At 37.7% G+C, this 18122-nt stretch overlaps 1 protein-coding gene across 1 annotated transcript; it reads right to left on the bottom strand.

Annotated features, from left to right (window-relative positions):
• Window positions 1–8727: 8727 nt before the first annotated feature.
• Window positions 8728–13890, bottom strand: LOC123667808 (fibrohexamerin-like). The gene is made up of 6 exons (XM_045601646.1): window positions 13839–13890; window positions 12612–12831; window positions 11667–11803; window positions 10777–10887; window positions 10050–10178; window positions 8728–8762 (listed from the first exon to the last, which is right to left on the bottom strand). Exons 1-6 carry the CDS (start codon window positions 13888–13890, stop codon window positions 8728–8730), a joined length of 684 nt encoding a protein of 227 aa, XP_045457602.1.
• Between the last annotated feature and the right edge of the window lie 4232 nt (window positions 13891–18122).

Below are 18122 nucleotides of genomic sequence, written 5' to 3'. Positions count from 1 at the left end.
AAATTACAACCGTAGCGTCACTTAAATGTTTCAAAATCAATAATTTTATTGTTCCATTTTTAAAAATTTGACACATATTCTTGTATTGATAGCCAGTACTTTTTAAAAATCAAAAGAGTTTTTAATATATGCGCCATTTCCAGGTTAGTCTCGGGACTTATTGAACGATCTAGTACAGGTTTGAACCTTATCACCTAAAACGTCTTCCAATCTATCGATAAAACGAATGAAGCTGAGGGGTCAGCTAGTGTTTCTATTAGCGACGATTAAGTTTTTACTTTAAATTTTTATTTTAGATTTATAATTATTTTTTTTTTCGACTAGTTTTTATGCGACTGGAATATATTTTTTCATTAAAAAATGGCGGCTCGGACTTATGATCGTTTGATATCAGTAGAGTAAGATGTTTCCGTACAGACAGACAATGAAAACTTTTATGTATATATTTAAAAATATTACGCATTCAGCCTGTAATATCCCACTGACGCACAGACCTCTTTCTCCATGTAGGAGAAGTGTCACGATGCTCCGTTTGCGGATATGTTCCTACTATGACTAAAGATCATAGTAGGAACATATCCGCATCATCTGACTCATAGTAGGAAATATATCCGCCAACCCGCATTGGAGCAGCGTGGTAAATTAAGCTCTGATCCTTCTCCTACATGGGGAAAGAGGCCTATGCCCAGTAGTGGGATATTACAGGCTGAAGCAGTAATGAGTAACGGACCGACGGCTAAACGTGCTCTCCAAGGCGAGGTGTCTATATCCAAAGCGGAAAGAAATATATATGTATGTACAAATACACATATACATCCCGAGTGGGAAACGAACCCGCAAACCGTCGGTGTTTTGGGTGATATTCGCACCACTACACCAGAGCGGCTGTTGATATCGAGTTAAAAATATTAAGTCTATATACAATCAAAATTATACTTTTCAATCGTCATAATAAACGTGAATACCTTCAACGTGTGTACGCGAATAACTTCTACAACTGCACAGAATTGAAGAATTTATTTTTTGTGTTTGTTATTGCCAGCACAAAGTGTGTAGAAGGATAAAAAAGCCACATTCACGAAATAAAAACATGACGGTATGAATTTTGTCTGTAACTCAATATATGTTTTCAATGTCTGTCTGTACATGTGTTAGTTATAAGTGTGAAGATGTATTTTGTTATTCGCGACGTGTTGTACGTACATTAATTATCGTGTTTGTATGAATTTAATTGAAATTTATGAATTATAAATTATGAATTCCATTTAGTTATCTATATTCGATTATTATGAAGTGAGCAAGACGTCGTGTTATAATATATACGAAGAATTGATTTCGATTTGATATTGATTTTTTTTATGCGTTGAATAAATTCGTTATATGTATATATAGGCTTGTCGTCAAAAACTGCATTGCTAGTAAACTTGAACATCCGTCTGATAACACAATATCCTAAAAACAGTGTTGAGGATCCATATTATTATTATTATATTTCTGCCTCTCTTTCTGGCCCTACCTACCTCTCATACTATTGCTTTCTCTCTCCCACATATGTATCTATCTCATACTGTTGCTCTCTTTTTAACATACACATTTGTCATACTTTTAAATTAGTATTTACATTATATTTTACCTAGCTCATATACGTAACTAACGTCTATTATTCATTTACATACATTGGGGGCCATTTGTTGACGAATTTGGAAATAAAAATTATGTCCGAAATTGATGTGTAAAATTGTGTTTTATGTGACGTACCTCTAGGTAATGGGTATCATAATCATCTGTGACGAAGGGTTAAAAAAACGGGAAATTCTTTTCACGTAATTTATGGATCGCCCCTTATCAAACGTGACATTTATTCTTGACAATACACAGCAAGCAAATAACCAAAATCAAATTCAATTTCTTTAACAAGAAGGCTTCAAAAGCACTATTTGTCACTTATTTGCTTACTATTAATTCTTTACTAAGGTATTCTGACTTTCTGACCCACCCGTGTCTAATACCTATATATTTATATATGGCTGTCTTTATTGTGTATGTCGTGGTTAGTATCAATTATTAGTAATTATTTGTTTCAATCAATTTATTATAATTAAGCGAAGCTATGACAGAATGGGAATGTAGATTCAACCCAGTAGAATCGGCAAAAAAAAATCCTCTAAAAAAAAACGGTGTTGTGTTATATTAGTGATTTCAAACGAGTGTTCATGTTAACTGGCAATTTATGCTCGATGACAATACGAATCGTTGTCTGTCCGTCGTTATATCTGTATTGCAGAGGAAACAAAGTTTCCGTCGACCTGTGAGCGGGACCTGAAGTTTGAATATCATAGTTTGTATCTGCCATTCTAGTGTAGGTGTCTGGGACGGAATCGTGTGCTTTGGTAGGGAGTGGGGGGAATTTCTTGTATTTCTTATTTACTCCCCTATTCTTAAAAAGTCTTATTTCTATTTAGTAAAAGTATCTGAGCTTAACTTGCAATCATACCAGTTACTTTTAGGAGGGTAGTTGAAGAAACGTACAGTACGCGACAATACTATAGCTCACTACGCGGTTTTCATTATATCTTAATGAAGATGATTGTTTTTTCTTTTCGATTCTATGATTAAAGAATGTTAACAAGGCATTCAAGCAAAGATTAGAAAGAAACAGCTATTACTTACCCGTAGGTTCCGAGTACGGTCATGTCGCTCGAACGGCGCGACAAAGCTAGCAGATTTAGGTTAAAAAAAATCTAAAAAACTGATGAATATTTCTAATTTTTTGTTTTAGTAATGAGTTCGTTCCCTACTTTTTGTAACTGCAGACAGTCATTTCGGCAGCGTCTCATATAGGTTATTTACATAATCTTGATCCAATTTTTTCCAATAATCTTCGATAGCGTTTTTTGATTGTTCAACATTGTTAAATTGTTTACCATTTGAGGACACATTACGTGTTAGGCTTTTCTTTTTTTTTAACGTGTGATAATGCGTTACACAGGCCGCTGGGGAAGCGACCGGGTTATGTGGGACTCCTGCCGGCTCACTGGCAGTCTACCCACTAAAACCACACGGTGTCCACCTTCGTCGCCTGTGCCGGGGTCGCTGGAATCCAGACTCTTCTGCAAACCCCGGCGACGTGCCTCATCAGGCTCTTACCATTTGGGTGACGCGTGGCGGACACCGCACGCGCCTACCCGACAGATTTGGTGGACAGCCGACTTCCCCAAGTCGATTTCCCTCTGCCTGGCGTTTAAGGGGGAATCCGACGCCCGGTCCTTTTGTTGCGGAGAGGGAGGTCGGTAGTGACCTCCCTCACCCGCTCCGCTGCCTCCTTATGCGCTATCACCCGCTCGCAGAAGGCGAGGACGGCATCCCAGCACCTCTCACTGCCGGTCATGGATGAGATCACGGCCTGCTGTGACAGGTCCGGTCCTACTACACCTTTGAGCGCCTTGCGCTCCACCTCCCCTGCCGGACACTCTTCCAGCGCATGTTGCGCCGACTCGTCGGAGCAGTCCTGGCAGTGGTGACAACGAGGCGAGGGCTCCCTCCCGGCGACCCGACACAGGTACCCCCCGAAGCAACCGTGCCCCGAGAGGACCTGCGTGACGCGGAAGGTTAGGATGCCATGTCATCTGTCCAACCACTGCCGGAGGACTGGCCGAATCGCTTCGATCGTCTGATGCTCCGCACTCAGACGCCTCTCCAACGATTTCGCGATCGCGGCATCCCGCTCTCGCCTGAGGTGGTGTTCCAATCGTGATGCTGGACTGAGGACCCCGGACGCCAAACCCCGACGCCGCCGGTATGACGACGCCAGAGAGACGCCGCCGCAACGCTGCGTCCAGGTGTCAGGGCAGTACGCACGCTGCATCCCCCGAGATGGTACGGTACCCTCGTACGACTCTGACCGCCATCACCCTCTGCGCTCTCCGCAGCAGGGCGACTTTCTCGCTGTCGAGGGCGACTGCCAATATGAGGGCACCGTACATCGCCATCGCCCTCCCTCACGAAGTCGGTGTAGAGCCGGCGACAGCTCACCTCGGGACCACCAACGTTTGGCAAAAGCCAAGAGAGCGATGCTCCGACCTTGAGTAAGCGCGGGACCTACTGCGTGAAATGCGCCCTAAACTTCCATCGGCCATCGAGCACCAGGTATCCCGGCTTCCACCCACGATGAGATGGGCGTCGTGAGGAGGCGTCCTCCTCGGGCCGTGGAAGACGATGCCCTCCGCCTTATCCAGCGCGACGGTAAAGCTGAGACGTCGGATTCTTGCCACGACCTGCGCGACGCCAGCGGTTGCCAGCACTGCCGCCTCCCGATACGTCGGTCGACAAGCCAGCACTAGCGTGTCGTTGGCGTAGCACACGACGCTGACGCCCCGCAGCAATGAACCACGCAGGACCCAATCATACCCTAGGTTCCACATGAGTAGACCGAGTACCGACCCCTGCGGAACACCGCATACAACCTCCCTCCTCACCATCCCGTCCCTTCCGCGGAAGACTACCCACCTGTCGGAGAGTTAGGCACCGACCACACGACGAAGGTAGGTCGGCACTCCGTGGTAGCGGAGCGCCTTCCTGATGCAGCTCTAGGGCAACGTGTTGAAGGCGTTGACGATGTCAAGAGACACCGCCACGACGACGTCGCTCTGGGCCACCGCGTCCTGCATCTGGGCTTGGAACCACAGGATGGCACCCACAGTAGAGCGGCCACTGTGGAAGCCGAACTGCAAGTCCCAGAGGTCGGGTCCCCTATGCCCGAGGTGCGCCACCAGACGCGCGGCCACAACGCGCTCGAAGAGGACTAGCCTGCCTTTCTTTCACCGCTGTGGGATTTAAGGCTTGAGCCAAACAGGCAGAGAATAGCCCTTGAACTCGCGATGCCAAGTGTTGATGCGCCCCATTGACCTGGGTGCACCACGAGGAGGTCACCGACGAGCACCCCATCACGTGCTAGCCTATCCTAACAATTTTCAATAGATCAGTCCTTAATCATAGAATCAAAAAGTAAAAAAAGAATCTTATTAAGTTGTAATTTTCAGTTATAAAATTTTAAAGCAATCTCTCTAGTTTCTATTGAAATTTAATTTCAACATTACAATATTTATAAAAAAAAAAGTTTTAAAATTGTGTATAATGTCCCCACTCCCTCAAATCTTCCGTAATTAGTTACATAAGGTGATGACTGCTGGTGTATAAGACGCGTCAGTTTGAAAGTAACTTAATTTCAAGTAATATTAGAATTATGTTATTGTAAATATAATATCATTATTAGTGTCATAATACATTGAAAACGAACAAGTTTTAAGATGTTTGAACAAGTGTATCACTGAAGTATGTAAATTGTACCGTCATTATGATAGTAGTTATAGCAAAATGTTTAATATCATATAATTTAGTATTTTTATCAGTATATATTATTATTTTATAGATAATATGTACCTATATATAAAATGCGTGTTCCCGACACATTTTTAGATAAATCGAACAATCCGCAGATGAAACTGCCTGTCGTCTTGGAGTTTTAATTATTCATCGAATATAGATTTATGTATAATGATTTGATTTAATGCAACCCGCGTGAAGATCATTGTCAATCTGTCTGTGATTTTTAATAGATACTTGAAATAGTATTAGAATAGTCTGTAAAAGTCCCGTTATCTGGGAAAGGAGCTTCGAACAAGCTCCAATAGTCCAACAGTTCTAGATTTGTGTTTCCTTGAGCATTTTTAAACACAAATTACATTAAAACCTTTATTTAGTCTCAAGACTTACGCCTTCCATACACTCTGTTATTTCCAATTCTTAGTTGTTATATTCATTGTACCTTGTCAACTAAAATACTATGTTTAAGTGCTAATAGTATGGAGATAGTGTTAGTCAACTTAGGCCCTTTCAACTCTACTAATAAAGATGAGAAGCTTTTAACCGGGTTAGTCTTCAGTCCTTGTACTTTACAGGAGGGGACTTTTCTGAGCTCTTGGGACTTTTATAGACTGTTACAGTAGTTTGTTAAAATTTCACTTGAACAGGCAGAGAATTCATAGAATCATAAACTCCAAGAATCGTTTGAAATTTAATATTCTTTTTTAATGTAATACTTTCGTCTTTTTTTAAAACATCATTATTAAAATAAAAATTTGATAAGCTTTAACATGTAATATAATTTATTAATTATTTTGTGAAATATTTTTGACTATGAATTTGTAATCTCTTAATTTGGAATCTCATTTGCTTGTTATGAAATTTATATGTACATATGAACGGAAGAAAATTTTAATGAAGTATATATTTGTTTTTTTTTTTTTATATATATTGATTTATTTCCCATTATACGTATCGGTAAGAATCTATCAAGAAGTTAGTTTGTATTGTGACCCATACACGAACAGTAAGTTTTGTAATATTAAAGATAATTTGGTTTAAAATTATCCTACTCTGATGGCCAAATTTTCAAAAGTAAATTTTAAGTAACTTTTATGTATTAAAAATGTATATTAGAAGTCTAAAATTATTGTGTATACCAGGTCTACTTTGAAGTTAAAATTAACTCACTGGGCGTGTCTGTGACAGTCCAGTAAGTAGGTATTACACACACAAATGTATCCTAATTCTAATACAATATGATCGGATGTAACAATAGCGAGGGCTGTGCTCTGCCTTACATACTATATTTCTAACAGATGATATATAGCAGATTGTAAATAATATATTTCAGAATGTAAAAGGGTACTGATCAGTGACAACTATACATTCTACTGTTGACATTTGACGTTTAAATAGCACATGTCAAGTTCAAGTGTCAAACTCACTGGCCAGTATGCTGTTTATGTTTCAAAAACTTCTGTTGCCATTTTCTCATTATAAGATGTGTCTAATTATGTATCTTTAAAAAATATTCCACAGTGGGTTCAAAGTTGCAAATATTCGTTATGAAATAGCTTTGCCTTAAACAGAGTCTCTCAACGCATAGTGTTCCGAGTTGTGATGTCTTTTATAAATAAAATTATGGAAAGATTACACCTTGTTTCATTTATAACACTAATTGAATAAAATTGATTAATTGGTTCAGCCTGTAACATCCCACTGCTGGGCAATAGGAATATGTCTCCGTGTGTCTCGAAGTGTCGGAGCTTATCCCAAACACTGCTGCATTGCTGTTCGGAATACATTCTCTACTATGAGTTACGATTACGGTCTTACAACAACATGTGCAACAACAGTAGTGAGGTACGTTGGCTTAATGGCTGCCCTATTATTTTCAACTAGTTTTTTTAAAACAATAATATTAAAATTGTTATATATTTTAAACAATAGTTGTTTTTCACGTTCGCTCGGTTCTAATTTTTACCGTTTCCCTCCGGTTCGATGAGATTAGTTAGTAAATTTCGTATTCACATATTTAAGCCAGCTCAAACGAAACTTGTTTTCATTAGCGTCAGACATTGTTGATCTCGGGTCAGGTCTCATGAATAATTCGAATGCATTTATAACTTTTTTATGAAATTCTGTTTTTAGTTTTCAGCGAACACGCGCGAAACCCGCATAGATTATGATAGCCATCTCCAATATTTGATGGGTTGAAATTTTAATTGAAGACGGCTACTGTATTACAAATATTAGTTGAAAAAGTGAGAATTATTTTTAGGCGTTTCGGTTTAAATATCGGGTTTTGAAAATAGAAAACAGAATATTACGATTTGTTTTCGTTTATGAAATGTTTAATAGGTTTTGTTTAGATGAAGTTGCCTTGCTTCATCATTATCATTACAGCCTATACAGGCCACTGCTGGACATAGGCCTCCACAAGTTTACGCCAAATATAACGTAAACTCATGTGTTTTGCCCATAGTCACCACGCTGGGCAGGCGGGTTGGTGACCGCAGGGCTGGCTTTGTCGCACCGAAGACGCTGCTGCCCGTCTTCGGCCTGTGTATTTCAAAGCCAGCAGTTGGATGGTTATCCCGCCATCAGTCGGCTTCTTAAGTTCCAAGTTTTGCCTTGCTTAGTTTATTATTATACTTAGTTACTATATTATACGTAGATGGATGTTAAACTTTATTACGTTTGTTAATAAATTTACTTACCTTTAGTTTTTTAACCGACTTCCAAAAAGTAAGAGGCTACTCAATTCGACCGTGTATATATATATAGTATAAGAGTTTTATGTAAATCTCTTCTGAGTGGTGTGCAATAAAGTATATTCTATATATATATTTAATATATGTTCGAGGATAACTTCGTCGTGAACTGTTTTGACAATTCTTTTTTGACGGAATCTCAGAGAAATCGAGGACAACCCTCGAAAATCGTAGTGATGACTAGAACATTTGTTAATTTTTTTCGTCTACTTACGTTGTATTACTTCTCGATGTAATTGAAATCTGTTTTTTTTTTTCGTTTGCCAGCAAACACAACGACAGTAGAACTGACATTGTATTATGATTTTTGTAAGTAACAGGTCTATTTTTAGTTTAATCTAGATAATTAATTTATAAGAAAATATTTGAATGTATAGAAAAATGTATTTTCTCAGTCTTCAGAAAGACATATAAGTATGTATTGGAGTCAGGCTAGACATATAAAGTAATGATATAATGAATACCTGGAACTGTACTTATTATGTATCTTAAATCGCAGAATCCTTATAGCTTCATTGTATATATTTACTGTTAGGTACTGAATTGACAGCTCAAAACGAGTCAATAGACGTGTTTGCATATAACCTAGCTACATTTTAAGAAAATAACTGTTAAGTTGGTAGTCTTAATCAAATAATTAAATAAGTAAATATTAAAAATATAATGTAGGTACTATGTAGGTATTGGTCCGCAACTAAACGACCTGTTTTTACCCCGAAGTTGATGTTTTACAGCCCATAAACTTCTATAAATAGGCATCTATACAAATACTTAAATAAAATTGAAGTGTCTGTTTGTAATATTAAAATAACCACTTTTTACTAAATGCATATGGTAAATTTACAAAAATAACATTTTTTACAATTTCGTCTGTCTGTCTGTCTGTCTGTTTGTTCCGGCTGATCTCGGAAACGGCTGGACCGATTTTGACGGGACGTTCACTGGCAGATAGCTGATGTAATAAGGAATAACTTAGGCTACTTTTGTTTTAGATTTTTTTTTATTTTGTAACTGAGCTGTAACGAACTGAAAAATAATTTTTATATAAATTTTATGCCGACAAAGTCGCGGGGACAGCTAGTTATTAATATAATCGGTTCAGGAAAAGCGAACAACGCGTTTCCTTCGATAACAGCTTTAAAGAACGAACATACTCATGTTTCGAACAATACTAGTCTTCCCTATGGAAAAAATCTCAAAACATGGACAAATGCAGACCAAATTCTCATACCGAAGAGCATAAGAGATCTCGTAGACTCTCTGTAAATAAACACGTTATATATTACTTACTACCGTAATCACACACCATGATGAAAAGATGTGTTAACTTCAATATTTTTTTTTTATATCACTAGGTCGGCAAACAAGCGTACGGCTCACCTGACGGTAAGTGATTACCGTAGCTTATAGACGCCTGCAACACCAGAAGCATCGCAAGCGCGTTGCCGACCCTATCCCCAATCCCCCCAGGAGCTCTGGTCACCTTACTCACCAACAGGAACACAATACTGCTTGAAAACAGTATTATTTTGCTGTGATCTTGTGAGGTAATCTTCTGTAAGGTCGAGGTGCTACCCCAGTCGGGCTGCTCCATATTTTGAGCAGGAAATTCCTGCTGTGCCCTACCTCAGTTATATTAGAATGACAAATACGCATATTTAAAACGGATATTTCTAAAATGTGAAGTGTTTATTAAGACGTGATTCGTGAAGTTGTTTTAGGATTTCAGAAATATAACTTACATTGAAACAATTTTTATTTGAATAAAGCACTACAAAATTTGTAAATATCGAATAAAAAAAATTAAATTATAAATCCGAATAAACAATTTTGGTTATAAAAAAAACATCAAAGAATTAATATTATTAACATAAATCTTTAGAATATATGTTAGTAGCTTCTAGTAGTTACATCCAAAGTCACATATGACTGAGTTGATGAAGAAGCGCGCGAGTTGATTGGCGCGGTAGAAGAACGCCTCCCGCTCGTAGATGTTCATCAGAGTGAGGTCCGTAGACAAAAAGTTTGCTGTTTTTTGATCTGAAAAGATGTTTAATTATAAACAAATTCCCTCAAATTACTTTTTTCAGACAAGTTTAATTATGAAAATTTAAATTAATTCTTCTTAATAGCTTCTAAGGTATATTATACTACAGTTCGGAGGACATATTCTTCTAAGATGACTCGGACAGAAACTACCCACACTTCTAAAATGAAAATCCTCTTTTTATACTAAATAATGTGTCTCGTGTGTTGGATTGTCTGGAAGAAATGCCTAAATAGCGATAAGTCCGCCCATTGTACTTCACAGTCTGTAAATGTTTTTTTAATGTGTTTATTGTTTAAAATGTAGTTGTGGTGTACAATAAAGTATAAAAAATATTTATTTATTTATTTTACACATAGTTTTAAGATTATGGCTATATAGCCATTTCTTCGAGACAACCCAAATGAAGAAATGGTAAAATATTGTTTTTATAATCTTAAAGTAAAAACTGCTCTGTTGTAGTGGTGCCTGTAGTGGCCTAAACACCCACGGTTGCGGGTTCGATTCCCGCTCGGGGTAAGCTTAAATTAAAAATACGCATTTTGAAATTAAAGTAAGGGATGCAGAGCCCTTAAAGAAGTGCAACATTACCATTGGGGTTGACGTTGAATATGGGCAGCGCGGTGACGTCAGCGAAGGTGGTGGAGGAGCACAGGTCCAGCTTGTTGGCGTGAGGGAAGTTCACAGTCAGTCGGATCAGGGCTAGGACATTATTATCATTATAACAAAGGTGAACAATAGTGTTGTTAGTTTGATTCTACTACTGCATATATTATAAACACAAATGTTCATCTGTGTGAACAAATTGATGGATAATTATTATACTCTTTCGCGAAAAAACGACTAAAATGATCGTAATCAAACTTTGTACATAGATAGCTGGAAATGCACAGAAACACATGGACTGGAAAATGCGAAATATGACTCAGGGGCGGATACAGCACTCGTAAAGATTGTGGTCGCAGCCACCCAAAAATCGGCGGAGTGCTAGTCGGAGTACGAACTCGCTCATGAGCAATCATGACTGATAAACAACTTTTGAATTTAATTCTTTCCTTGTTGCCTCGCATCTTAGATACGGAAATAATCGTAGGAGGAAGTCGGACCTGATTTAGGGTTGTTTGATTTGCCACTCTATGAATTAAGGAAAAAAGGAATTAAACATTTCGGCTGACCTGTTTTTTTTTTGTCTTTCCGCAATTTCATAAAATAATCGATGGAAATATCTGGAATATATTTCTGCTGAACTTCTATTTACGTCAGTCACTCTATAATTCCAATAATCGAGTCCATGGAAAGTAATGGGGAAACCCCAAAGGAATTCAGATGCTGAAGGTTGTGAGCATGCCCACCGTGCCCACAACGGCGAATCCGCCCCTGTAGCTACTAGTACGTGAATATACTTCCAGAGTAAGATAATATAAGATGAGCGCCTATCCGTATATATATGTAAGATGTGCATTGTTTTGCATCATACTCACGGTATAGTCCCTGGTAGTTGAAGCTGTACGTCGTGTCCTCATGGTACGAGGAGTGTTGCACGAGTGTACGCGTAGATGAGAAGTCGAGCAAGGGGCAGTCGAGTGAGAGGACGCCCGCGTCAGAGGCTAGGTTGAAGCTGAAATTTTACTTACATCGCTTTATACACTTACTTGCCTTACAGGTGCAAGTATTGAACGCCTCCGTGGTGGCTGTGCTTTGTTTACCCATGTACCCGAACTTATAATTTACTTTTTGTGTTATGTAATGTTCTCATCAGCAAATCAAATTTGAAGACAAAACAAAAAATTTCAAGCAAATTGGTCCAGCCGTCTTAGAAAAGTTAGGTGATAAACACATGTACAGAAAAAGTATGCATAATGCATTCGTAATAACAGTTCACCTTGACAAAGAGTACCTGGGGATCACATTTTTGGTTTTTTTTTAGTGTTTTGCTGGCACATCATTATTACATCAGCCTATCGCAGTCCACTACTGGGCATAAGCCTTCACAAGTTCGAGCCAAAAATAGTCACCACGCTGGGCAGGCGGGTTGGTGACCGCAGGCTGGCTTTGTCGCACCGTAGACGCTGCTGCTCGTCTTCGGCCTGTGTATTTCAAAGCCAGCAGTTGGATGGTTATCCCGCCATCGGTCGGCTTTTTAAGTTCCAAGGTGGTAGTGGAACTGTGTTATCCCTTAGTTAGTGTTTTGCTGTAATGGTTATAAAATATTTTTGAGCAGATTACGAGAGTTCCTATCATTTTAAGTTTAGTTGATGTCAGGAGATCGGAGAAGCAGCGTCGTGATTATAATACAGTTTGCTATTGTCACAAGTGCCATGAATTATAAGTTATTGTAATTAAAGTGAACGTTCAATTTTATGAAATTTGATTTTATTCATCAACTTTAGGACATAAAATTCGCAGCATATCATTACTATACTTACAAAAACTCTGAAACGAAGCAGTTGTTATGATTTTTGATGATGAGGTTGTTATCGATGTAGGTGGCGTTGAAGTAGGGCGCGTGGAATTTGAACTGATTGATAGTGTACTGGCTGGGAACGAACCCGCGCACCTTGGGGTTGCAATGCGAGTTAGGCGCCAAGTTATCGCGGACACATTTGTTGTCCTTGACGTTGCACGGGCGGACGATGTTGGACGGTACTGATAGTTGTAAAATAAAAGAAATAGTTACTGATTACTTGCAAGTATTTTTTGCTTAAAAAATTGCATTATTGCATTATTATTTGTGTGATAAATACGATGGATATATATATATATATATATATATATATATATATATATAGATATATATATATATATATATTTTTTCAATAATAGATTTGGTGTAGTAACTAGATGATACCTGCGAACTCGTTTGCGTTGCTTATTGTATTAAGTACGAGTATAAATGTGCACAGAAAGAAGCATGACATGGTCAAAAGGAAAAGTATACTGATAGACTGAACATTTCTTGTTGTGACAACGTGTTGTTATTGAAAAATCATTCTTAAGAAATTTATATCTTTATATAAAATAAAGTTTATTTAATTTAAATTAAATGTAGGTTGCGTAATAGGTTTTTCTTTAAATACGAATTACGAACCATATGTGCCGAGTACATTAATCCAAAATGACGGCAATATAGACCGTGACGTGAAAAATAGAATAAATGCGGGATGGATGAAATGGTGACAGGTCTCTGGAATAGGTTGTGATCCATGAACGCCCCTTAAACTTAAGAGAAGAATCAGAATTTTGGACAGCGAAAGTGACGGATGAAAGAAGAATGCATGCAGCTGAGATGAATGGGAGGAAAGATCAGATTAAAAATGAGTATATAAGGGGAAGTTTGAAAGTAACACCCGTGACAGAGTCGTCGGATGAACGTCGAAGGACGGAGAGCGATCGGCAGACCGAAAAAGCGATGGATGGATTGTGTGAGTGAGGATATGAGAAAGAAAGGAGTAAGCGCTGAAGCGACGAATAATAGAGAGGAGTGGAAGAGGAAAACATCTTGTGCCGACCCTACATAAGTGGGATAAGGACAGGGAGATGATGATGATGTGCCGAGTAAAATTAAGAAAGCGTCAAATTGAAATCCAATATCGAATGAATAAAGATTTTATTTTATCTATTAATTTTTATCTGGATAGATTTTTCACACTTACCAGCAACACAAGCTGTGACCGTCAGAGCGACGAGCAGTACCTTGGCGATCATTGTGACGACGACCACACTACTGGCCGCGAACAAACAATGTTCATTCAACATTAAATTTAATATAAAGAGAATTAATTATTATTTGCGCAGCTGGAACTCAAGTATTTCCATTATTTAATTTACTTAAACACGTAATTTACTGTATTTTTCCTACATTTTCATTATAAGCATGCCATAAGGTTTTACTTGAATTTATATTTATAGCTACTGATGAAAATCAATAAGTTGTGGGATTACTTTTACCTATATTTATATTTTAATTTTAACCTATAGTTACTTTTTTTAACGTGGGGAATGACCCTCATAGATACCCTCCGGCGTGGGGGCGTCAGAGGGTTATGTCAGACTCCTGTTGAGTCAAAAAACCACTACGTGTGAACAATCGTCTGCCTGGGTGGGGCAAGATGGGGTCGCGCTAGCATTCGCCACCTCACCTCGTCGGAACCTATATTTACCTGAGGTAGCGGAGGGAAGCGGGTGGTTGAGGAGCAGCCCGAGTAGGGTAGTACCTCACCTTACAGAAGATAACAGCTAAATAATACTGCTTTCAAGCAGTGTTGTGTTCCTGTTGGTGATTAAGGTGACCAGAGCTGCTGGGGGGATTGGGGATAGGGTCGGTAACGCGCTTGCGATGCTTCTGGTTGTGCAGACGTCTATAAGCTACGGTAATCGCTTACCATCAGGTGAGCCGTACGCTTGCTTGCCAACCTGGTTTATAAAAAACCTATCTTAATCATCGTCTCTACACCACTTCTGGTTGTGAAAGAATAACAAAAATCTGTTCAGTAGTTTTAGGATTCGTTCACAATAAACAAACAAATCTTTATTTTTTACTATATTAGTATAGAAAAATGAAGTAAATATGTTTTTGATAAAATTCATTGTAAAGCTTTTGCGTTCTTAATGAACTCATTGTTATTGTAAATTTGTTTTTATAAAAATATCGACTGACTCAATACACTATATTTATAAAACACGTCAAGACCCAAGCATGAAACCGATGCGCAGGGTTAGGAAAAAATAATGAAAAAAACACTTCACATGAAAAATAACCCCCAGTAGAATGAAAATGCCGTTTCGTGGGTCCGGACACAACGCAATCACAAACGCTCAGACCACGTCAAATATCTGTATGACCTTACAAATATTTGTTAATGGAATTGACACCACGACCGCTAGAGCAACAGTCAGTCAAATTAACACTATCAAAAACTTTTCTCATTTCGACCTACTTGAAGACATGAAAAATATAATTCAATTAAACCGAAATAGTCCTGTGAATGTCAACATTAATTATGTGCGCATTTACCTTAGGGCCGAAAGGACCATGGCCCAAGTGGCCCATACTAGCCTCCATACTAGAGATGTAAAATATTAATCGATTTTTACATCAATAGATATGGGCGACCTAAAAAATCCCTAATACGCTACTTTTTCCATTTCCCCTAAATTTATGGGGCGGCAAATTAAATTTGTGCTTAATTCGCCACGTTGACTTGCCGTAGGACGGTATTATGTACCCGGGGCGAGGTGGCGAATGCTAGCGCGACCCCATCTCGCCCCACCCAGGCGGACGACTGCTCACACGTGCTGGTTTTTTAGTCAGTAGGAGTCTGAGAGTATATATATATATACTAGCTGTGCCCGCGGCTTTGCCCGCGTTGAAATTAGTGTGTCACAAAGTTTTGCCGCCAAACTTCCAGTGAAACTCTCATCAAAATCGGCTTAGCCGTTCCGTAAACCTTCCTCTTGCCAATGGTGGAGCCCTCTCTACAATGGTGTAACCGCATGAAAATCCGTTCAGTAAATTTTGAGCGAATCGATCACATACACTTTTGGGGACTTATAATACACTAACTGTTGCCCACGATTACGTCGTCGTGGTTATGAAGATATGTATTACTATTAAGATGTTTAACACAAATTATTTTTTTATTTCAGTCACTTGAAATGCTTATCAAACTGAGTAACTTTTTAAAAGGCACAATTTAGTATAATTTAATAGTTATTTTTATAAAACCTCTCTATACACCACATTTTTGGTTTTATTTTCAGGCTGTATATATTTCATACAAACTATCAACCCCAATTAAACCCCCTTAGCGATGGAATATCGTAAAATCCGTTCTTAGCGGACGTCTGCTAACTATAATCTACATCCCTGCCAAACTTTATCTTTATCCAACCTGGATAGATAGACCATCCAGCGGTTTTTGAGTTCTCGTGATGAGTGAGTCAGTGACCTTTCTCTTTTATATATATAGATTACGATGCATTATTTGGACACCTCCTCACCATCTATAGAGCATATATTATAAATTTCAAGTCTCTTACTTCAAAAAAATAAGACTTTCATACAAACTTCCGACCCCCGTTTTATCCCCTTAGGGGTCGATTTTCGTAAAATTAGTTCTTAACGGATGTTTACACCCCATAAGGAACCTAACTGCCAAATTTCAAGTTTGTAGCTGTTATAGTTTCGGAGGTTTCGTGATAAGTGTGTCAACCTACCATCCCCCGTTTTAACTCCAAAAGAGAGTTGATTTCTAAAGATACATTATTTGGTCACCTTTCTACCATCTATAGAGCATACATTTTAAATTTCAAGTCTCTTACTTCAAAAACATACGACTTTCATACAAACTTCCAACCCCCGTTTTAGCCCTTTAAGGGTCGAGTTTCATAAACTCAGCTCTTAGCGAATGTTTACGCCCTATAAGGAACCTACTTGCCAAATTTCAAGTTTGTAGCTGTTATAGTTTCGGAGATTTCGTAATGAGGGAGTCAACCTACCATTCCCCGTTTTAACCCCAAAAAGGAGTTGATTTCTAAAGATACATTATTTGGACACCTTCTCACTATCTAAAGAGCGTACATTTTAAATTTCAAGTCTCTTACTTCAAAAACATAGGACTTTCATACAAATTTCCAACCCCCGTTTTACCCCCTTAGGGGTCGAATTACGTAAAACCCATTCTTAGCGAATGTTTACGCCGTAAAAGGAGCCTATCTGCCAAATTTCAAGTTTGTAGGTGTTATAGTTTCGGAGATTTCGTGATGAATTTTCAGAACATACTTATAGGTAAATAAAACGGAAAAAATTTAAATAAAATTCATTATTGGCTTAAAAATCATTTTAATCATAACTATTGTACATTAATAATATTTAATAATATTAATAGTTTTAAATAGTTACGAGTTTACAGCGAACACACGCACGCAAGAAGCGTTACTAATATAAATGCAAGTTACAATAACGCGCTGTATACGCTTCACATTGGCCGAATATTGCTTCACTTTGGCCAAATGCATTTGTCATTCGTGGCCAAATGTCAAATTCTGACACGCGTCAAGAACTGGGCACTAAATCTTTGGCGTAATCGTTTTTACATTGCGTTTATTTTGAAATTTATTATTTTAAATATTTTTTTATTTTACTAGTCAAGTCACTAATTAACTTTGATAAATAAAAAAATTGCTGAAAAATGATATTTGTCAAGAGTAATATTTATTTGCATAACTTAATAACGAATATTTGTGTCTTCAATGAAATTTATTTAATAATAATTTATCGATATCTAATGATTTTTCACTGTTTCTAAATATATATAATGTATCCTCAATAAGTTCTTGTATGCAAAAAAAAAAAAATTGAAAAATACTTAAAATAATAAATTTCCAGTAATAATTCTACGCCCATACAATAAACACTTACACAGCGCGTTATATCGAAATATACATCCCATGCCTTAGCTTAAAAACATTAAAAAGAAACACAATTACACGAAAAAAATAAAATAAAAATAATTTTTAACCTAAAACACGGAATGTATACAAAAAAAAAAAAACAGTAGACAGATTTCAATTAATCTATATATAGAAGATACATTTGTAATTTTAAACTAACACAACTAAAAAATAAAAAACAATGCAGCGATACTAAAGGTTAACTCAACGAAAGAAAATGATTATTTGAATATGTATTATTATTATTATTATTAAGAAAAACATCGAACTTATTAAATAAAACAAATTGAGATTCGCAACATTGAAACCTGCCTACTTATCAAACCGACCGGAACTTCTAGAGTCGATCCATCTCCCTCGCACCGATACAACATGAAAGAGACAGACGACCGGTCAGCACAAAATTAAAAACGGTAAAAAAACATATTAGTCACTATATTTAAAGCGTTAATGAGAACGAAATAAAATAAAAAAGGCAAAGTTCG

The sequence above is a fragment of the Melitaea cinxia genome, chromosome 29 (assembly GCF_905220565.1).
Source record: "Melitaea cinxia chromosome 29, ilMelCinx1.1, whole genome shotgun sequence".
In the NCBI taxonomy this organism is placed as follows: Eukaryota; Metazoa; Arthropoda; class Insecta; order Lepidoptera; family Nymphalidae; genus Melitaea; species Melitaea cinxia.
Note: the sequence above shows the minus strand (reverse complement) of the source record. Positions and strands in the feature narration are given on the sequence as shown.